We start from the raw sequence: 22,852 nt of genomic DNA on the forward strand, positions 1-22,852 counted from the left end.
CCCTGTTGCAGCGCTAGATGAGTGCACTTTTCCTCAGCGGGGTCTCTGCCCATCACACCAGGGCTGTCTAAAGTGGGTGCCGCCCCAGGCCCCCTCCAGCGGTGTCTGTGGAGGGAAAGCAGGGTGGAGATGGGGTGTGGCTGGGGTCCCTGGTGCACAGTCCCAAGTTGGAGTAGTGCCCCAGAGTCACCTAAGGGGTGGGGGGTAGATTCTAAGCTGCTCCTCCAGGTTGGGGGGATGGGAGATTGGAGATCCACCAGGGACCTGCTGTTCCCTCTTCTGAAAGAAGGGATTTATTTCCTTTTCTCAAAGGGCCACTCAAACCCGGGAATCCGTCTGCAAGGACCTGGAAGTCTCAGTTTTTAAAACTCTCAGAAATGACAAGCGAAGCCAAAGGATCTCCTAATGTTTTTATTGTTCCTTAGATAACTGGAGAGTACAAAGTTTTCCTTTGTTTTTTACTTAAAAAATGTACTTTCCGCACACTGTTGCCCGTATGACTTTACCGTCCCATCGGAAACCCAAGGTTCCCTAGGTGAGCCCTTCCTATCTGCGGTTACATGATTTAGCTAATTTAACAAGAAGAGAGAGTAATTCCTTTGATTATTATCAACATGAACTTGACTATGTCTCTATAAGGGTGAACACTGAATTTTTTTTTCTTTTTAGAAACAAAAACCATCCACTTATTAATCCAAACTACGGCATTGCATCTACAACAATCATTGCATAAACTGAACATACGAAATTACCACCTCAAGGGAATAACAGAAGAACGCTGCACAGTATATCTACGGGGTACGCGAGTTCAAACAACGTGGGCACAGCAACTTCACTCTACACACTCTGACCATCGCTTCAGTATGTACTAGACACGGGTCCAGGAGCTACGTGGAGTCTCAGCACAGTTAATCTAAGAGACAGCAACACAGTCAAGAAACGGCACTGCGATGGGATGCGAGTTACACTAGCCTACGGCCGGGTGCGGCCCGGGGCTCCCCAAGAGCCCAGAGGCCACATCCCTCGGAGCTGACCACGATCTAAGGAAATGTTCATGCCATCCTAACAGTGGGTTGTTCCCCGGTGAGAACTGGCCAACAGTCATTGCCTTGCCTCTTTAGCATGTTGTGTGACCAGAGAGGGACGAGGCGGGGAGGAAAACCGGGGCGCCGTGGGCTGCAGTTCCAGCTGCAAATACGGGAGTTTCTTCCGATGTCTGTGGCCCGCCGGCTGGAAAGGGAGAAACATGGAGGTAATGCTATCCCTCGACGTCAGAATCCGCACTGCTGATGATTTTTCAAAATTGGTATTGTTAGTATCATTGGTATCTTTTTGGCAGCGGTTTCACAGGAGTTTCCTCTGGTGAGGACGTGGGCCCTTGGCTTCCAGGAAGAGGGAGCTACAACTCGTCGGAGCGGATGACGTGGAAGAGGGTCACGTTGTAGAGGATCTGGTGGCCATTGTTCCAGGCATACAGGGCCCGGTCCTTGGGGTTGTAGTCCAGCATGGAGATGTGGGAGTATTTGTTCTGGAAGGGGATGTCGATGTACTCGTAGGTCGAGGCGTTGGTCTGGTAGGCGTAGTGGACCTTGGTGCCCCCCGAGTAGCCGTTGGTGACGTACAGCGTGCCGCAGATGATGAAGGCCTCCCCCGCGCTGCGCTTGGGGTAGCTCGTGTTCCAGGTCTGCAGGGTCTGCAGGGACACGGGGTCCAGCCTGCTGACCACGATGTTGCCGGCGTTCTGGTTGGTGGCGTACACAGCCCACAGCCCGCTCTCGTCCACCATGAGGTCGATGTCCGAGTGGCCGCCCCAGGCGTAGTGGTACATGTTGTTGTAACCGGCATAGTCCAGGCTGCGGGTCTTGAGGATGGTCTCTGTCTTCAGGTCGAACCTGATGATGATGTGGCTCTGGAACTTGTTGAAGTAGATGGACCCGTTGTAGACCACCTGCCCCGTGCCCGACCAGGGGTGAGGGAGACGGTGGGAGGTGAAATTGTCCGTGTTCATGAAGTCAACCATGGACTTGTACTCGCGTACGAAGCGGTTGTTGTGATAGCCGTCCATGTACCACACCTGTGGAGAGAGCAGACCCGGTGGTGAGCACTTCCAAAGACCCAGCGCACACTCCATAGACCCAGCGAGCATTTCCAAAGACCCAGTGAGTACTCCAAAGACCCAGCGAGTACTTCAAAGACCCCATGCGCACTTACAAAGACCCAGCGAGTACTCCAAAGACCCAGCGAGTACTCCAAAGACCCAGCGAGCACTTCCAAAGACCCAGCAAGTACTCCAAAGACCCAGCGAGCACTCCAGAGACCCAGCGAGTACTTCCCAAGACCCAGCGAGTACTCCAAAGACCCAGCGAGTACTTCCAAAGACCCAGCGAGTACTCCAAAGACCCAGCGAGTACTCCAAGACCCAGCGAGTACTCCAAAGACCCAGCGAGCACTTCCCAAGACCTAGCGAGTACTCCAAAGACCCAGCGAGCACTTCCAAAGACCCAGTGAGTACTCCAAAGACCCAGCGAGTACTCCAGAGACCCAGCGAGTACGTCCGAAGACCCAGCGAGTACTCCAAAGACCCAGCGAGTACTCCAGAGACCCAGCGAGCACTTCCCAAGACCCAGCGAGTACTCCAAAGACCCAGTGAGTACTCCAAAGACCCAGCGAGCACTTCCAAAGACCCAGCGAGTACTCCAAAGACCCAGTGAGTACTCCAGAGACCCAGCGAGTACTTCCCAAGACCCAGCGAGTACTCCAAAGACCCAGCAAGTACTCCAAAGACCCAGCGAGTATGCCAGAGACCCAGCGAGCACTTCCAAAGACCCAGTGAGTACGCCAGAGACCCAGCGAGTACTTCCAAAGACCCAGCGAGCACTTCCCAAGACCCAGTGAGTACTCCAAAGACCCAGCGAGCACTTCCAAAGACCCAGCGAGTACGCCAGAGACCCAGCGAGTACTTCCAAAGACCCAGCGAGCACTTCCAAAGACCCAGCGAGTACTCCAAAGACCCAGCGAGTACTTCCAAAGACCCAGCGAGTACTTCCAAAGACCCAGAGAGCATTTCCAAAGACACAGCAAGTACTCCCAAAGACCCAGTGAGTACTCCAAAGACCCAGCAAGCACTCTAAAGACCCAGCGAGTACTCCAAAGTGGGGTGGAGCAGGCTCCTTGGGTGGGAAGCTGTTCCCCAACTTGGAATTTCCTGGTCCTCAGGAGAAGGAGCTGAAAGAGCCAGGAAACAGTAGTCACAACCAAAGGGTACCGTGGCCTCCCTCCAAACCCAGAGAGCCAGAAAAGAGTAGTCACAAGCAAAGGGTGCTACAACCTACCTCCAAACCCAGCACGCTCCTCAAAAGGAGACATGGCTATTGTGCTATCAGAGAAAGGATGGCCCAGTTTGAAGAAAGGTTCTAGCAGGAAGGTGGGATGGGAACACACAGGCCCAGTTTGAAGAAAGAATCTAGCGGGAAGGTAGGGTGGGAGCACACAGGCGTATACATGCAGCCATTCGCCCCTAATCCTGCCCTCTGCTTGCTTGGGATGACACCAGGTTGTGGGACAGCAGCTGCACCTATCTGTTCACTGCCATACTCCCAGCCAGGGGCCTGGCGCATAGCGGGGGTCATACACACATGTGCAAGAAAGGAGCTCCTTCAATGCAGAACCCAGAGCTGAAGGGGGCCTTCGAAGGGGCATAGCCGCCTGGCCTAGCTGAGGTCAAATGCTCACAGCTCCGGGCAGCTCTTGTCTGCAGTGAGGACCGGCTCTCAAGGTCACCAGGAAAGGCCAGCTCCCATATCCCAATGAGACACCACGCTTGAGGCCTCTCCTCCCACGAGGTCATCACTGCAGCATGGATTGAGTCATCCCGTCTGCAGGGCAGAACGTCATTAATTTGGCATTTGGGATGCTGTGAGTGTAATCACTCATTGTCACCCCTAATCCAGGGAAAGTACCTCTCTGAGAAGAATATGGGCTTTGAAGAAGGCTCTGGTTGTCAAAATCAACCAAGATAGCAAACCTAGTAATGGCCCAAGTTTGGGGTCACAGAGGAAGAGATTTCTGATGATCGCTCAAATGCCAGTTGACTTGAGAATTGTCTGGACTTTGTGCAAAATGCTTTAGTCATTTTCAACCAATGTGGGAGCAAATGAGAAAGCAACGCAGTCAGGCAGAGGGAGTCTGGCAGGCTGGTGCCGCTCTGCATGCATCTGTCTGGCAATGAGACAGCTGCTTTATCCATCGAGGGCTCTGGAGCTGCAGGAGACTACGGATGAGGGAGCTTTCAGACTTGGCATTACACATGCGCTAAAAATTAAAAAAAAAATTATAACCTTCTTCTCAAGACATCCATTCAGATACTTACAGGCAGATGTGCTTTTTGTTTTTAACGAGTTTTTTTTTTTCAGCTGGGCCTCATTTGAGGCTATTATCCTTAGCCTCCCACAGACCAAACCTCAATGATGTGGGTCACAGATTAGAACCGGGAGGGGTACTACAGGGAACGGGGCCGTGCACTGAAACCCCCTTAATGACACTGCCAAAAAGCTGCCCTCTGGCCTTCTCTTTGCTTGGCTATCTCCTCAGACATGGAGCTCACTGCTTCTGAAACTCACATCTAATACCATTCCTCCCCCAGCCCTCTCCTGACCTGCCTGGAGGGGAACCACCTTTGACTGTGGCGGTTCCATCACAGCACACAGAACACCTTTGACTGTGTTCACACATCACCCCCACAAACGAGCCCTAGATCGCAGGGATGCAGGGTGACTCACCCCTGTACCCCGGGTCCAGAGCCTCCTTCCCATGGGCAGAACGGGGAGACAACAGCATTAAGTTGCTAAGGATTTTTAAATCACCTTCTCTTTCAGTACACCGGCAAATCGGACACAGGACACAGCACTCTGAAGATGTAATTGGGGGCGGGAGGGAGAACCGGCACACGGTGCTTGGGCCCTGGGTGGGGTTCAGGGGAGGCTGCTCTGAGCATTTGCCAGTTTCTGTGGGGTAAAAACTCCTCCGAGGCTGAGATCCAGTTACCAATGGGAAGGCACCCATGCAAAGGGAGGCACACGGACTCCCAAAGACCTTGGAAAAGGAGACCCGTGCTTCACAGTAGGCCCTGTCCTCTGAGTTCCTTCCCTCGACCTTCTCATCTGAAAGGCCTTTTTCTTCCCCTTTCTCCAAGTCCCAAGGCTCAGATCAAATCTCATCAATGCCTGCGAGCTTCCTCTCTGGGGAGGTGGCCCCAAATACAGAGCCGACTTTTAGGGAGATTGAGCACTTACACCTCCGGGCAGGACCTATCATTCTCTCCCACAAGACCCAAGGACACCCAGCAAAAGGCCAAGAGCGGAACCAAGCTCCCTGGACGCCTGGTCACTTGTGTGCCCTTACTCAGGGCGCTCACTGCGCCGGACGCTGGCATCATCTCTTGCCTTCAATGATCACGTGAGCCCGTACACCCATGGAGCTGTGATCGCCCCATTTTTAGACTAGAAAATGGAGGCCAGGGAGGTTTGGTGACTTTCCAGTGGTCAGGTCCAGGAGGGGACTCCAAATCCTGAGCTTGAAATCACCAATCTGGCCAGGGGTGATCTGCCCTGGGGGCACTGGCCATGCCCAGAAACAGTTTGGATTGTCTTGACTGGGAAGGGGGGAAAGTGTTGCTGGCATCTAGGGGCAGAGGCCAGGGGTGCTGCTACCCATCCCCACACACCGACAGCCCCCCACAACGAGGCATGATCCAGTCCCAGATGTCAGTGGGTGAGGCTGAAAAGCCCCAGCCCTGATGCGCTGCTGTCTACGCCATGAACCTGCCAGGTAAACGGCCCATTTTCCTCTGTCCACTTATCCTTTCTGCCCCCAGGGGAACCTGGAGGGCAAACCCTCTATCCTCACACCACCCACCAGGCCTGACCTCAGGCAAGCAATCCGTCCCTGTGCTAGGGAAGTGGGGCCTGGCCAGGTGAGGGTTCGGCCGGCCTCCTCCCTCTTCCTGTGGATGCCACCTGGATGTGGACATGGGTTTGAAGGCTCGGCCTGAAGCTGCAGACCTGAGTGGTGAATGTGTAGGGAGGTGAAGATGGCACCCTCGGCTGAAGATTTCAGTGGCTCCCACAATAGAGGATAGTTCTTTTCTAGCAGGGCTGAATGACTAAGAGGTACATTCACCCTTGACCTTTCGTGGCCCTAGCGGTCTTGAGGAAAGGTTGTATGTGTGTCCAGCTCCAGCAGGAAAACTGTCCCAAACAGGGTGGACACACTTGCAGGGAGAGGCTTGCTGTTCCTGCCTGGCCTCATCCTTCCTGCCATAGAGCGGGGGTGGGTGAGGGGCTTGGATGACATCAGCCCTGGGGACGACCCTGCACTGTGTGCAAAGAGGGCTGTTCCCCATGCACACGGGAATAATCCGTGTCCGGGGCCTGGTTCTCGCCGCCACATTCGTCAGTGGTGCTGGCAGCTCTCTCCTGGCCCCTGCAGCTCTGGTGTGGCCTGTGTGAACCTTCTAGAATGCCAGTCCAGCCTGTCCCTTACCCAGTTCCCTATATTGGAGTCTAGGATCAGACTCTGCTGCCCAGCCAGCCCCTTCCTTCCTCCCCAGGTTGCCCGATCACGTCCTTGAGGCCCAGAGCTTCCATCTCTTGCCTCTGTGCCTGCAGGAGCCGCCCTTCCGCCCCGTCCCCATCCCTGCCCCAGCCCACACTCACCCCCTCGGGAGGTATTTCCGAAACCCCTGTACCCCCAGGCAGGCAGGTGTCCACTCTTGTAGTGGACTGAATAGTGGCCCCCAGAAGATAGGTCCACATCCTGGGACCTGCAAATGGGACTTTATTTAGGAAAAAGGTCTTTGCAGATAGGATTAAGAATCTCGTCTGGGCCTGGGGGCTCACATGTGTAATCCCAGCATTTTGGGAGGCTGAGGCGGGCGGATCACAAGGTTGGGAGTTCAAGACCTGGCCAACACAGTGAAACCTCATCTCTACTAAAAATATAAAAATTAGCTGGACATGGTGGCATGTGCCTGTAATCCCAGCTACTCGGGAGGCTAAGGCAGGAGAATTGCTTGATCCCGGGATCCCAGGATGCGGAGGTTGCAGTGAGCTGAGATTGCACCACTGCACTCCACCCTGGGCAACAGAGCTAGACTCTGTCTCAAAAAAAAAAAAAAAAAAAAAAAAAAATCTCAAGATGAGCTCATCCTGGATGAAGGTGGGCCCTAAATCCAGTGACAAGTGTCCTTATAAGAGACAGAAGAGGAGACACAAACACAGACACAGGGAGGAGGCCACGTGAAGACGGAGGCAGAGACTGGAGTGATGCAGCCATAGCCAAGAACACTTGGAGTCACCAGAAGAGGCAGGAGCATCCTCCCCTGTCGTCTTTAGAGCACAGCCCTGCAGGCGCCCTGGTCTGGGGCTTCCAGCCTCCGGCACTGGGTGGCAGTGAACCCCAGTGGTGCCCCCCAGGCTGTGGGAGCTCCTGCAGCAGCCACAGGACACCTCTTGGGCTCCTACACCCGTGTGCTGGGGCATCGGGCATGTGTCCCCCACCTGACTGTGAGCCCGGAGGGGAGGTCTCGCCGCCTCACTGTGACCCAGCACCCCCACCCAGCTCAGGGCACAACGTGGGTCTGCCAGAGCTTTCTGACCTCCCAGGCACTGCTTTGTGGATCCCACAGAGTGAGGGGTGTGCACGTGGCTGGACTCCTGTTAATGCAGCACCAAGAAGCGCTACCATTACCAGCCACCGCCAGTCTCCAGCAAGACCGGGGGAGTTTCCACCCCTCTCTGTGCCTCAGTTCCCTGTGCTGCAAAACAGGTCCAGTGAGGACCTGCCACATGCAGTGGTTCAGTAAATGCCAGCGATCATCATTTCTGTCCTTAGCCCAGGACTCCAGTGTCCTTGGTGGTTCTGGGTAGGCTAGATAAGGCCCTCAGAGCCTGCTGGAGCTCACCAGGCCCAGGCACCACCCAAAGGAAGAAGGTCGGAGGACCACCTGTGGGGATGTGGCGGTAGGGCCAGTCCATCTGAAAACCGAGACCGCAGGAGGCTTGGCCTCTGGACTAGCCCAGGATGCAGCAAGACAGGCCGTGACACCCCTCCCTCCACAGAATCACAGAGGCTTAGGGACCCCATCCCCAAATCCCCAATTCAGAGAGGCCCAGAGAGAAGGAAGGCCTCTCTCAGGGTCACATGGCCAGCTGTGCCGGCTGCCACCTGCTCTGTGCATTAGGAAGCGTGCACGCTGGTCTGGATCTTGCACACAGCACATTCAAAGCCTGCCTTGACCCCGACACGGCTTGCTTCCACCCATGTTCCCAAGGCTGCCCTCCCCCACCCCACAAAGTGGCTTCCATCTATGAAGGAGACAGCGGCTCCCCGAACCTGCTCATCCCTGGACGCCCCCAGCAATGCCCTTTTCCCTCCTGCCACAGCCTCTGCAGGTGGGCCTCTCCTCATCCCTCTTCCTTCTCCCCCTCAAGGACCTTGTCCCAATCTCATTTGGCAGCTCCACGTGGTGGCCCCTGTCTGTGCCCCTGCAGAAGGCAAAGCCCTCCTGCCGTCGTCCTCCCAGGAACAGCACGGCGTCCACACACAAGCCCTTGCTGCTGAGGTCTCCTGGTGTCAAGGCATCCACAGTGGCCCAGGAGACACCTGTCTAAGAGCGGCCCTGCACAGACTGGGTGGACGGGTCACCCTCTGGCTGGGAGAGAAATGCCTGAAAGCAGGTGTGCATGGCTGGCTGGCCATCCTGCCCTGGGTCTTGGCTACACAAAGCCCCAAGGCTGGGCCCCAAGCTCAACCCAGGGACACCATTTATCTCCTATTTTCTAGGTGCTGGAGACATAGGCCCTGTCCTCCCAAAGCTTCTGACCTCATGAGGGGCCATGGCTACATGCAGAAGTCCTCCTGCTGGAAGAATCTTGGGGTTTCCCAGGCATAGGAAGGGGAGACCAGAGAGAACATTCCGGGAGCAGAAAGCCAGTGCAGCCTGGAGAGAACAGGGACCTTAGACAGCAGAGACCAGAGACTCTTCTGCAGGTGCCTCTCCTAACTGAGAGCCCCGCAGGGCGGGTGACCCCTGGTGCTGTCTGTCCATGGAGTCCTCTTAGTGAATCAGCGGGCAGTGCGTGTCCCTCCCTGACCTAACTGCTCTTCGTTCATAGCTGGATGGGCTGCTGTGTGCTGTGGGCTGAAACCTGGTGTATTAGAGCCACTGGTGCTGCCGCCACCACGTGTGCTGAGAGTCCCTGTGCAGGTCTGCCCTTTCTGATCATGACGCCAAGGAACAGAAGGTTAAGAATGTCCTGGCCAGGCACGGTGGCTCACACCTGTAATCCCTGCACTTTGGGAGGCCGAGGTAGATGGATCACGAGGTCAGGAGATGGAGATCATCCTGGCCAAAATGGTGAAACCCTGTCTCTACTAAAACGCACACGCACACACACAAATTAGCCAGAAGTGGTGGTGCACACCTGTCATCCCAGCTACTCGGGAGGCTGAGGCAGGGGAATTGCTTGAACTCAGGAGGTGGAGGTTGCAGTGAACCGAGATTGCACCACTGCACCCCAGTCTGATGACAGAGCAAGACTCCATCTCAAAAAAAAAAAAAGAATGTCCCAAAGGTCACAGAGAGATGCAGACTCCAGTGTGGAGCCGCCCTGAACCTCTATGCCCAGCTGTGAACCACACTATCCACAGGGACCCCACAAAGGAGCTCACTGGTGACATCTGATGTCCGCAACAGCTCCGCAACACACCCGCCCTCAGCAAAGGCAGGAAACGTCAGATATCCAGCTCCAAGATGTACAAAGAACAGGGGGTCAGGGTGGGACTCAGGCCTCCTGAGGGTCGTGGGGGTCTCTGCACACTGATCATCCTTCTCTAGTTCAACGGACCACATGCTACAGTTCCCGAGAGCCTGTGGCCAGATGCTGAGCAAGGCCACCGCTCAAGCACAGCCTCCCTCTAACTCCACCACATCGGCTGAAAGGCCCCAAGTTCCCGCCCAAATCCCCTCCCCAAACCCTGAGGGTTTCTTTGCTGGAAAAGATAAAATAAAGCAACGGGTGGGTACTTCCTTCTTAAACACACAATGCGTTTGTAAATACCGTGCTTTCAGGGCACCAGGCTTCTCCAAAACCAAGGCCCAGCACAGCTTCCCGTGTAAGAAAAACTGGCTGTCTGAACCTCTGGACCGCATTTCGGCTGCGTGTGGTGCAGTTTACTGAGAACGTGGGATTTTCCTAATTGTGCCAATACTTTCATCAGCTTCCCAGTGAAGAGGGCCTCTCGGTTCAGGGTAGAGCTGGACGATGGGCATGGACCTGGCACCGCCGTCCCAAACGCCTCTGATGCAGCCCCCGGGAGGTGAGAAGAGGGTGCTATTTAGAGGGCTTTGGCGTAGGGACTTGGGCCCGCGCGGCACTTCCCTTTGGTTTGGCGAGCCTCTGTCACATGTCCTCCCGATAGAATTGCTAATGTCAAGGAGCCTGGGCTGCTGGAAGAGACGCTCTCACGCTCTCACGGGCCGTAGCTGAATGGGTGGTGGGAAAGAGGTGGGGATTCTGGCAGTTTCTGCCGGAGGCTCCACTGAGGGAGTGAAGGCTGAAGGGGAATGATTCTCGGTTCTGGGAATGTCCATCCTCACACTGAGAAGTGGTTTGAAGGGACGCTGATGTTTATTGCACCACTGGCGGTGGGCTGACCACTGCCTGCACCCACACGATTTTATGCATTTTGGATATTTCCACCTTCTGGAAAAAAAGATCCTGTAGGATCCTTATAAAATATCTAGATGGCCTTGACACCGTTTAGGTGATGGGAAAGGACTTTGAAACACTAAGCTAAGCTTGCTACTGTTTGTAAAATGACAATGTTTTCCTAATGATATCACCCCTTTGAACATGAATTTCCTGGGGTGTTGGGAGTAGCACCGGCCCTCTTTTTGGTGTCTGGTGTCTGCTGATGTGAGCTGACCTGAGACTTTGATAGGAAGCGGGTCAGAAAGGAGGAGGCAGATGTCAGGCTCTGGAAGGCAGCCCGTGGTCAGAGCAGGCCAGGAGCCTCGGAGCTGGGGAAGGGGTCCCAGAACTCACGTGGTCTCCCTGTGGGCGGGAACACAGCCTGGCAGGGCATTCATGCATCAGATTGAGAGCTGGTCACCCTCCACACAGCCCTTCCCTCCTCCAACACTGAGGCAATGGGACAGGCAGGAGAGAAAGGGGGCGCTGTGGGGCCCGGTGCCCTGGGAAGCGCAGGGGTGGCTCCCTGCTGAGAAGTGCTGGGGGTTCTCAGTGCTCAGCACAGGTTGGGCACACAGACGGTGCTTAATAAATGAACCAAGAAAGGCCTGATGCAAAGGTGTCCCAAGCTAACTTTGTTCTGACAGCTTAGCAAGACCCTGCAAGCTGGCTCAGGACAGTCCCTCCTGGGGTCACATGAACGCGGAGATTCTGCAGGTCCCCCTGAGCCGGGCTTTCTACTAGGCAGTCCCGTTGTACTTCTCCCCTCTGCCCTTGGCCACACCCGTCTTACAATGCCCTCCATGGGAGGCTGCGCTGAAGCCAACATCGATTTTGTTTTCTTTCTTTTGGAGCGAGTTATTGGTCTCCTGTGTGTGTGATCAAAACTGAATGGGAGATTGGAAAAGATCAAAACAAACCAACCACGGCTGGCCTAGATCAATGGCAGGACCTGGGGACGTGTCACTTGGCACGCTGGGAGTTGGAGGCTGCGCTGAGCATATGGCTTGGAGTGACTGTAGTCGACAGTGCTCTGAGCAGGCCCCCGGTGGCTCCTCTGCCAGCCCCAGCACCCATCTCCCCCACTCCCCTGCCAGGGATCCCTCCTCCTGGGGCTTCTCCCCACACTCTACTTGCCACCAGAGCCTCTTTTCCTGGAGGGCGATCCAGTCATCAAACAGAAAATAGATGCCTAATGATCAAAAGCATCCATCAGCTCCGCGACAGCTTTGCAAACCCACACCCTGGCTGCGCTGTGCAAAGCAAACAGCCGGGGCTTCCAGGAGCCCCAGATCCTAGGCACCTAGAAAAATGATAACCTGACTAGCGCTCCCTACGACAAAGGAAGGGGATATAAAAACAGGAGTCAAGAGGCGTACACGTGAGGCGTTAGATACAGACAGAGCAGTGCAGTCCCGGGGGGCGTTAGATACAGACAAAGCAGTCCGGTCTTGGGGGGCATTAGGTACAGACAAAGCAGTGCGGTCCTGGGGGGCGTTAGGTCCAGACAGAGCAGTCCAGTCCTGGGGGGCGTTAGGTCCAGACAGAGCAGTGCGGTCCTGGGGGGTCTTAGGTCCAGACAGAGCAGTGCGGTCCTGGGGGGCATTAGGTCCAGACAGAGCAGTCCGGTCCTGGGTTGCCCTCTGCAGCAGCGGGGTGAGGTGACTGCTTCCTGCTCACAGATCTCAATGCCGCCAGTGTGGGTGTGTGGGGTGGTTTTCCTGCTCTGCACAGTGGGATGGGCCAGATTGCAGGGAGGTGGGAAGGCACTTATAAGGGGAGGGTGCTGTAAGGGGACTCAGCTTGGAGTGTCAGTGCATGCTACAGACAGGTGCTCCACACTCCCGAGACCCTTCTGCCTCTGGGGGTGAGAACGTGGTCTTGTCATCCACAATGAGATGCCAATGACCCTGATGCTGAAAGGTCCTAGGGAAGACAAAGCAGGAAGGGCACGCAGACAGCTGCATTAAGGTCCTGTCCTTCCCCCTGCTATTAAGGGAGCTAATGCATGAAGAGAAGTGCTTTGGACAGAACCTGCACACGGGACCCACTTTCTTTCTTTTTTTTTTTTTTTGAGACAGAGCCTCGTTCTGTCACCCAGGCTGGAGTGCAGTGGCGCGATCTCGGCTCACTGCAACCTCTGCCTCCCGGGTTCAAGCGATTCTCATGCCTCAGCCTCCCAAGTAGCTGGGATTACAGGTGCATGCCACCAGGCCTGGCTAAGTTTTGGGTTTTTAGAGAGATGGGGTTTCACCATGTTGGCCAGGAAGATCTCAAACTCCTGACTTTAGGTGATCTGCCTGCCTCGGCCTCCCAAAGTGCTGGGATTACAGGTGTGAGCCACCATGCCCGGCCCTGCTTTCTAAGTGCCGGCTAGCATCACCTTGTTTTCACTTCCGTATTATGATCATTATTACCAACATCTGTGACAAGAGCACGTTCCTAATTCTGAATATAAGTGGGGTTTTCCAGCGGGGACGTGGACTGAAAGAGTGGTCAGAGTCTTCACAGCTAATTAAATTGTTAGAAAACTTCCAAGCATCAGCTGTCACTTTTTAGAAAATAGGACAGAAAAACCTTCTCCCTGACAAACACCAAACACCAATTGTATCCCAGCTCTGCAGTCTGGCCAGCCCCTCCAGATGGGGACAGGGGCCACTCCCATGGGAGGCCGGGGGATCAAGACACATGCAACAGGCTCTAGCAAGCCTGCCAGTCCCTCTCCTCTCCCCAGCCATCTTCCTGGAAGGAGGGAGTATGCCGGAGGCAGTGCCGCCCATGTTTTAAAGAGAAGAGATTTCGTGGAAATGGTGGCGATGGTGAAGGAGGGAGGCAAAGAGATCAGAAATCGGAGGGGAGAGAGCTGGGTCCATCCCTTCCATCAAACCCGCTCCAGATAAAGCTTAGAGGCTATCTCACATTTCAAAGGGCCTTTCTCAGTCGGCCCAGGGCAGAGCTGGGTTGTTTGTTTTTAAATGTTTATTTTCTAAGTGTCCTGCAAACCCCTGAAGGAAAGTGGGGCTGGGTGAGCAACGCCCACTCTGGCAGCCACAGCTCAGTTTGCAAATCAAGGGACAGCTTCCCTCCTCCAGCGGGAGCCTTCAGAGGGAACTCGCTTTGCAGGGAGGCTACCAGCCCATGTTGCCCGTGTCCAGGGGTCTGGGCCCCAGGGGCCGAGCAGGGCCGGGCCTCACCATCGGTCAGGCAGCCGCCCTCACCTCCTCATTTTTCAAAGGGACTCTAACGTAAAACCCAGCTCCCCAGATCAAGGGAAATATGGTGCCTGTTTCTCTCTCCTCTTCTGAGGTTTCACCCAGTGGGGAAAAGCCTGGGAAAAAAGAACATGGCCTCTTTCCTAAATCAAAAGAAACATGAGTCTCCATCAGCCATGAAAGGAATGGCAAATGAAATACAAATGAGATGTTATTAAAACAAGAAAGGCCTAATGAATTCTCTTCCTGAAGCGGAGGCGAGGACCGGAAAAGACAGGGCTGTGTTTTGGCTCCAGAGAAACGGACTTGGGGCACCAGCCCAGACCCAGTCCAGCCCACTGGGGCCGGGGAGGGGGCCTTGAAGGGGTCTGCAGCCATGTGATGGGATACCATCATCCTCATGTCACTCCTCGGCCCATGATCTACGACTCTGAATTAGCACAGAGGCCTGGGTCCCTCCTGAAGGTCTTCCAGGAACAAATGCCCCCAGGCACCAAGCTGCCCAGTCCACAGGCCCTGGAGGGTGGGCGTGGCTTGTACTCATGTCTGAGGCCCACCAGGTGTCTGAAAGTGCTCTTGCCCAAATGACCCCCTATGGCATAAGGGGACGCTCACCCGGTTATCGCCTTCAGGGGCAAGAGGGTCTGTCATCCAGGATCCAAACCTCGAGCCGGAGGTCTTGACAGTCACGGGGTCACTGATGCCCGTCAACTTCCCGCAAGCTGGAAAAGAGCACGCAGGTCAGGAGAGGGAGGGCGGGGGCCCCGGCCCGCGGTGGTCACCCTGACCCTGACTGCCCAGAGCACATGTGCCATGTGGTGGCTTCTCCTCTTGCTCTTGGGGTCTGGGGTGTTGTGGAAAGATGCTCACGACCTTGTTTTCACAGACAATGCCCCCTGTCTCGGAAAAGCCACCTCCTCCCCAAAACAGAGCAGCTGTGGCCAGGATAGCAGTGAAAAGCCATAAGCAGACAGCCGCCCTCCTGGGCTCCACCCCTCCTCAGCCTGCTGCACCCATGGCCTGGGGATGGGGGTGCCAGCACCTCTAGGAGAGGGGTCAGCTTTTCCAAGACTCAATTTTCTTCTCTTGGAAATGGGAACAGCAGCAGCTCCACCCCCAAGGGCATTAGATGTCATGCCCTGACAGCCCAGCCCGCGTGGGGCACAGTTAGGTGCAGTGCGAGACACTGCATCCAGGCAGGCCCTTTCCCACCACGGAGCAGCAACACCACCAGCGGCCCCGGAACTGACCGGGACAAAGGCCACAACTGCCTTCCCGCAGAAGGAGCCTGCGCGCTTCTCCCACAGGCGTGAGCCAGTTGCTTTTGCCTGTGGGAGGAGCCCAGGCTGGAGCGCTGGGATTTTGAGCACCAGGGTGGATGGGATCCTGGATGTGACCTCAGCAGCCCTCCGTCTCACAGAGGATCATGGAGGTGAGGAGGGACACACCCGGGGCACCCGGTGATTCGGGTTGAGGCTGGAGCCCCCCACACCCCTGAGGGCTCAGGGCGGCTTCCACACCCACTGCACAGGAACACAATTCCTCCTGCCTGGAGGCCGGCGTGTCTGCACAGCCACGCAGCTCTTCCAGAACGCACGAGCCTCAGCCGCTCTCTGAAGGACCAAATGCTCCTGATTCTAGCAGGGACCCTGGATGGGAAGTGGCTGGCTTCCCTGCAGAGGGTAGAGGAAGGGCCCCTCCGCCGCAAGCCCCTGCACCCTGCCCTGACCCTCCCGGCCAAGCCCGCCTGTGACCTCCTAGGTCTGCGTGGCACCCTCGGTGGGCTTGCGCGAGTACATGAGTTCAGAGGCCATCCATGTGTGGGGGAAGACTGCCGGCGATGCGTCTGGACCTCGGCTCAGCCAGGATAATCCCGTAGGCAAGCAGGGTGGGGCAGGCTCCAGACTGGTACTCAGGAGGGCACAGCCCGGCCACTCCCATGCTCAGCGCAGGTCTTGGGGTGCCTCCCACTCTCTCTCAACTGGAAGTGGTGAGTGTGCCTGTTATTGGCATCACACAAGACCAGAAAGAGCAACGCTCCCGGCCCCGCCGGCGTGGAGGTGTCTCCGATACTGCGGGTTGGCGGGAGAGCGTGCATCCAGGCAACAGGGGCTTTCAGAGGGACAAGGAGCCCACCGCCCGCAGAAAAAGACTGGGTTTGTCCCCAAATTACCATCGAGTTGGGCTGCACTGCTCCGAGGCCCTGGCAACCTGGCTCCTGGCCTGCTGCCTCTGCCCGGATTGGAAGAAGAAATGTCACAGCCCTTCCTTCCCCTCCTCCTCCGTGCTTATTCCCCTGTTCCCACTTTCAGGAGGCATTATGTGCTTTCCTAAGTAAATATTGTCCCCTCATGGCTGGAGGCTTTCCGGCAGTGGGGCCGGGTGAGAGGCTGCCAGGGTCTGCTCGGCCGTAGTCCACATGGGCTCCAGGCCAGGGCCATGCCTCCCATCTGTGGGAGGAGAAGCAGCAGAAGAAAGGGATGGAGAGGAGATGGCCACAGCTGACCGGCGTCTATGGGGACAAGAAGAAGATGTGGGGGGTCTGAGAAGTCTCACTAGAGGCTCCTCTTCCAGGAGAGCCCGGTCCAGCTTTTCACCCCAGTGCAACTCGTGGGTGGAGAAGGGGAGCTCAGGGTGGCTTCACTAAGGCCCTGGAGGAGCGTGAGGCAGGAGATGGGAGGCAGGAGATGGGAGGCAGGAGCCATGGCTGGGCTCACCCCTCACCCTCCGGCTGCTGAGGGGCCCTGGGCTTCGGGGGAGACAGCAGCTCCCTCTGCACTGGGTGGGTGCTGGGAGAAGCCCTTCACAGCCCCTCTCCAGCCTTCCCTGCCATCCAGAGGCCGGTGTCCCCTAAGACAGCCTGTGGCCCTGGGAGCGTCCCGTGAGGGCTCTCCATGCCGTGGTTCCGTTAGTGGTCCGGAAGGAGAAGCCTAGAAGAGCAGCGGCCCCACGCTGGGTTTTCCATCCAGCAGCGCACGTGGGCTCTGGCCACTTCAGCCTCCTCAGTCAACACGCCAGGCCTTCCGTGACGCTGGCCCACACTAACGCCCGGAACCACACCCGCAGTAGGCTCGTCCCGGTCGCATGACCTCCCAGAAGGAGACCAGGTGTCTGCCCTCCACCTCGCAGGCAGCCAACAGAGGCCAGAGGCAGCAAGTCAGTGCCAGGCTCCGTTCCGCTGCCTGGCCCGAGCCCCTCCCTGCTGGTTCATGCAGCTTTGTTCCAGCTGTCCCTCCACCTGGCGTGCCAGCCCCAGCCCCGCCTTCCCACCCACCTTCACTGGCTTGCCCCAAACGGACACCTCTGCCCTAAAGACGTGCCCCTCCTTCACTCTGCCTGGCCTGCCTGTCCTCACTGGAGCCGGAGCCAGCTTCCCACCGTACATCTCCTGGGACTGCCAAGGAATGGCTGGGTCTTGCCGCTCCAGGGAAGAAACTTCCTGCAGTCACCCTGTTTCCTCCAAAACGCAGCCTGGGGATTTGTATGGAATGAATGAATGGCTCATTGCTCAGAAAAGCCTCCTCAGTTGAAGGCTTCACTCTCCATCTCAGTGGAGGAGACAGTGGGGAGGGAGGGTGACCCTCTTCCCTGGAGGATGCTCTGTAACCCCCTCTTCTCCTTATCTATAGATAGGGTAATAACAACAGCGCCCCCTCGGAAGGCTGCTGTGAGAATTAGGGCAGGGACCACCAGAGAGCTTTTGGGACAGCACCTGCCACAGAATCAGAGCTCCACAGAGGTCAGGAGGCATCACTGGGGATTCAGACTGAGGACGTGCGGAGAAGGGGAGCCCAGGTCAATGTGGTCTTCACCCCTCCCACTTCATCCCGCAAACCCTGAACCTGGCAGGTCTGCCCTCCAGAAGATGGCTCTGCCCCAGGCCCACCCTGCCCGGGTCAAGGGCTCCCTCCTCCCTCCTGCATGGTCCCCACTAGCTCAGAGCTGAGCATCACCCTCTCCAGAACCCTCTTTTAAATGCAAAAGTGACCCCTTGAAATGAGCCTTAAAATCCTGGCTTAGTGAGGGCGGAGAAGGGTGAGGCTGGCTCTGCAGCCTGCTCTTCCAACTGCTGGCTGCAGGCACAGCCCCCAGGGCCCTCGGGGCTGGAGGCCACCTGCCCTCCTTGAGTCAGGGAGTTATTTTTGGTTCTCCATCCAGACCGCTTCTGCCAAGACCTCAGGAACTGACAGGATCTAAAAAAGCCCATGGCAGAGCCTCAGCGGAATCTTGGCACATTCAGTTCAGGAAAGCATCCCTCTCCAGTCACGAGCACTCAGGATGCACGCACAAGGAGGGAAGAGGAGGGGAGAGGCAGGAGAGGGCTGGCTGGGCTTCCTGCACTGCTGGAGGCTCAGGAAATGGCCCAAACGGGCTCTGTCTCCTAGGAAGGCCTAGGCTGGGAGGGCCGGCATGCTCAGCTGGAGGGGCAGGCCTCCCGAGGGCCCCAGACGGGCTCAGAAGGCAGGGCGCTGTGCAAGGCCAGGAGCCTGGACAAGCCGATGCCCCTGCGGATGAGACAATCTGCCTCTTGCTATTCCCAGGAGACCACTTCTGAGCAGCAGCCTGGATGATCTCATAGAACAGGCCTGGGGAGATGCCCGCCGAGGACCTCAGGCCAGAGACAGAGGGGTCTCTGGGCAACCCTGGAGGCCAGGAGGGCTGAGTGCCCTGAAGCAGGCAGACGGGGTTCCTGGCCTGCCGCCTGTCCTCTGAATCTATCCTCCTTGGTCCCAGCTTTTATCCCCCGCAATCCAGGAAGACTTAAGCTGGAAGAAGTCTGCAGAGCTGGGAACTTGGACGAACCAATGTCCAAGATACAGATGAAAGAAGCTGAGAACCATGCAGCATCCCCGCCAGGCCTCGAGATCAGACACAGGGCCTGGGCTGGGATGGCCACTGAGAAAAGGGTCACGGCAGACCCTCCTCCTCACACGGCATGGAAGGGCGGGCCTCCAGGAGACTCTCACCGCCTGTCATCTGGAGAACTTCCTGGGAGGAGCCCCGGCCGTCTGGGGCCCCACTCAGTCAGTGCTTCTGAGTGGCTTTTTAGATTTCAGTTTATTTCCTCCCCGGTCATTCTAGTGGGTTTTCTTTGAGAATCCACTGGCAGGGGCTTAACTCTCTATCCTTGAATGCACCATGTGTGCCGGTGACAGTGGCTCACTGTCTAGCTCCACTCAGGGCCGGGGGCAGGAGGAGACAGACGCTCTCTCTGCCTGGCTGACCCTTTCTCACATCTTGGGGTCAGGGAACAAGAGGGAGGCTTCAGATTCCTCTCCCCCAGGACAGAGTGTAGAACATGGTGCCAGAGCCAAGCCCCAGGTCCCGACAGCCCAGGCTGGGATGGGGGCCTGCAACTGGACTTGCATCAACCTAGATACCCAGGCAGGCCCAGCTCCCAGCGGCTGGCAGGGGACTCTGAAGCTGGAGCCAGTGGTCTTTGTTAAGATGCGCTCTAGTGAAACAAAAAGACCCGATTGACCCTGAAGCCCGGGCTCTATCTGTGCTTATGGGTGTCTGGGGGCATCCTCCTCACCCTTTGGGGGAAAAAAAAGAAACGAAGGAAGCCTTTAGCACCAGAGTGCCAGGATGGTATATCTGGGAGGAGCCCTTCCAATCAGCCGGCCCCTCATTTATAGAGAGGACCACGGAGGCCTGAAGCCGACAGGTACATGACACATCCCGGGAGTTCCATGGGTAGAGTGGCGTCGTGCACTGACCCTCTCTTCTGGCTTCGCTTAGCTTCGCTGCTGGGGCATCTGACTCTGCAGGCTCCCCTGGAGAGAGGGCCCCAAGCCCAGCTTAGGGGACGAGGCCAGGGGTACGTGCCAGCACTGCCTCTCCCCTTGCCTGGCAACAAGACTTGCTCCAGAGGAACCAACAAACTGCCTCCCTTCCAGAGGATGCCTGAGAGGAAAGATTCAGATTCAAGTTTCTGGCTGGGCCATTAGGAAAATTATATAATGCCATCAAAAGAGGGATCTTCAGAATTGGAAACTGAAAGCTGATGGAGCCCTGGTCCTTGTTTTCTCTGTTTCTGAGTACGTTCTGGGGTCAGGAATTGTCAGCAACAGTGACTTGAAGATGGTAGCAGCAAGGAGAGAACTATCAGGAAGACTTTGGGAGAGCCTCTCCTCCAGGCTTATTGCAGGAAGGGAACCCGGTAAGCTAGACCATGGAACCTGCAGTCACTAGACCATGGAACCTGCAGTCAGACTTCACACCAGCAGGTGCAGCAGGCACACCAAGAAACTGCGGGGTCTGGGACGGGGGTGGAAACTGCCCCCTACTGGATGCCACGTCTCGCAGAAGCCCTGCCCACCCAGGATGGTCTGCAGCACGTGCTGGCTCCACCTTGCAGAAGGCGGGTCTCCTCAGCAACCTCCCAGCAAGGAAACAGGCTGCCAGGGTGGTCCTGAGGTGGGTGCCCATTTGCAAGGCTAAAATGAAGCTAAATTAAGCAGCTGCAGGATATTAATTTGGCGCTTAAGTTACTGAGCTTGAACGAAAGCCTGGGAAGAGGGAGGAGGAAGATCAGCAGCTGCTAAATCTTTCTGTCTGTGTGTCTATCAATCATGTGTCAATCAATCAATCATTTATCTATCTAACTACCTATCCAGTCATCAGTCAGCTATCATCACCTCTCTATCCATCGACCTACCTGCCTACCAGCACCTCCTCTGCTAGGCACAGTGCTGAGCTCAGGATCTGAAGGACTTCCATGAATTATCATTCTGTGAATTACCCTGGAGCTCAGGGACTCCCTGCACCATTTTACAGATGAGGAGGCAGCTGAAACTCGAGAGGGTAAATGCCTTGGGGGAGTCGCACAGCTATCGAGTGGCGCTTACTACCTTACAGAGCTGCCTCCTCTACGGGGGGGAGCTCAGTTTGCTCTGTGTCAAGATTAGTCAGGTGCTGGCTACAGGCAGATGCCAGGGCCCCACCTGCAGAAGCTCTGATTCAGCAGCTCTGCCTACATGTCGCAGCCCTTCCAAAGAAAGAACTAAACGCAGAGGTGAAACCAGGCAGCTGCACTCCAAAGGTGGGAAAAAGAGGGCCTCTGGAGGCCAATGAACCCTCTCTCTTTACTCCCAAATCAATGGTGTTAGCAGCCCAAGGACAGCCATGTGATCTCTTTCACAAGACCCAGGATTTGAAGCTATAAGGTAAACTCACCCAGCTACTAAAAATAGGCCAAGCACAGATGGGAAGGCCAGCTCATCCGGGAGGGGTGGTGCCCCCTCGGAAAGGCCCTTGGCTTCTCACTATTTGCAACTTTGTACTCCAAATCCCTACTTTGCTCCCTTGATTCCTTGATTTGAAAATGTGGAGGTTTTTTCTGGGTTTCTCCGTAATGTGCCCTGTCTATTCCAGGGAGGAAAAGACACTGCTCATGGGGAAATACATAACGACAACAAAAAGACCCTGCCACTGGATACTTTGGAGGCCAAGGGAGACCCCATCCGTGGGAGTGTTTGGAGGTCCCGGAGAAAGGGGCAATGGCGAGGTCACTCAAGGTCATGATGGGGAGAACGCCAAAGATAGTACCCAATGGGAACAGTCATACAGCCTCATGATCGTTCATACAGCCCTGTCACCACCATCAACATTCACACAACTCCTAGAAAGTCAAACTGGGAAGCCATGGTAGAGACCATCTGGCCCAAGACGCCCCTCCTGGGACTGTCTGAGGTCACCCAGCCACTGTCACACCAGGGCTGGGCACCCTGGAGCACGGAGCTGAAAGAATGCAGTTAGCAGCCCCCATGGGACACAGCCAGCATGCACTCATCAAAATGGATTAGTTCTCCAACCCCCAGCGTTTCTTACTGTCTCTGTTTCGGGACTAGGGAACTTGAGGCTCTGTGTGTTCACTGAGGACACCTAGAACAGCGTTTAAAAATCACCGAAAGTGGGAACCTGGGAAAACAAGGGTTTGGCTGACTCTTCTCTTTCCCCTTGAATATTCTCTCTCTTCACCTGACTAACAACACTAGACGTTTTTCTTTAAAGTGTTTTTTTTTGGATGTTTTAGGTTTATAATAAGGCACTTGGAGTGTGTGTGTGTGGAAGGGAGAGTAGAAATAAAAAGGTAACCAAGTTAGAACATCAGAGAAAGCCTGAGATAAACTTCCTAAGGCAAAATCACCCTAAAATTACCCCACGTTACCCTAAAAAGTAGATAGTATGAAAACAACAACCTTTGTGTTATTACAAAAAAAAAACCAGCTTGGTGAGGACAGATGGTTAATATTTCTTAAGAAAAACTAGAAGTGGAATTGGGATTTGAAATGTGCTATTTAAAAGCAGACGCAGACACTAACGTGTTAAGATTTCTCCTAGTGATTAACTGGAAAGTTGGTAAGGTGAACGGGTAATCAATCAGAAATAAGAATCCAAATAGGTTACCCCCTACTGGGGGCTTTTCTCAGGAAACAGACCGAGGAAGGGGCTCATTTGCTCAGAGGCTCCTCCCCTTCCAGGCTGTGAGCAGGGGCTCCCTCCCGTGCTGTGAATGGCAGCTCTACTGTGATGTGATTGAATTTTGCTCCCTTTTTTATTCAAACTATGCATGATTCAGTATTTCAGGAGCTCCACCAGCCCCCGTTCTCCATCCAGAGGAATCTGAGATGTATATTTCCAGCTCTAGGAAACTGGTGTCTTCAATGCACGCACACATACAGTCCGCACACGCACACACAATCCGCCAGATGGTATGCTATTTTTTTCCAGATGTGTGACTCAGCGGGGTCTGTGGCCTCTGCACAAGACCCAGCTCTGAACAATGCCCTAGGATGGGTGCGGCCTACGCTCCTCCTTTGCTGTCTCTCAAGGTAGCCCTGCCCAGGAGCCCTAATCCAGCCATCACCTCGCGAACCTCAGCAC

At 55.7% G+C, this 22,852-nt stretch overlaps 1 protein-coding gene across 2 annotated transcripts in view; it reads right to left on the bottom strand.

The window, feature by feature from the left end:
* Positions 1–396: 396 nt before the first annotated feature.
* The window catches only part of OLFM1 (olfactomedin 1), a 47,335-nt gene continuing 24,879 nt past the window's right edge, over positions 397–22,852 (bottom strand). For both annotated transcript variants that reach the window (XM_033238609.1, XM_033238608.1), the window contains exons 5-6: positions 14,579–14,685; positions 397–2,074 (exon numbers count right to left, since the gene is read on the bottom strand). In XM_033238609.1, coding sequence (XP_033094500.1) covers positions 1,400–2,074; positions 14,579–14,685 — 782 coding nt within the window. In that variant the 3' untranslated portion in view covers positions 397–1,399. The remainder of the gene's footprint in view (positions 2,075–14,578; positions 14,686–22,852) is intronic.

Source organism: Trachypithecus francoisi, unplaced genomic scaffold, assembly GCF_009764315.1.
Source record: "Trachypithecus francoisi isolate TF-2019V2 unplaced genomic scaffold, Tfra_2.0 Lachesis_group16, whole genome shotgun sequence".
Classification (NCBI taxonomy): domain Eukaryota; kingdom Metazoa; phylum Chordata; class Mammalia; order Primates; family Cercopithecidae; genus Trachypithecus; species Trachypithecus francoisi.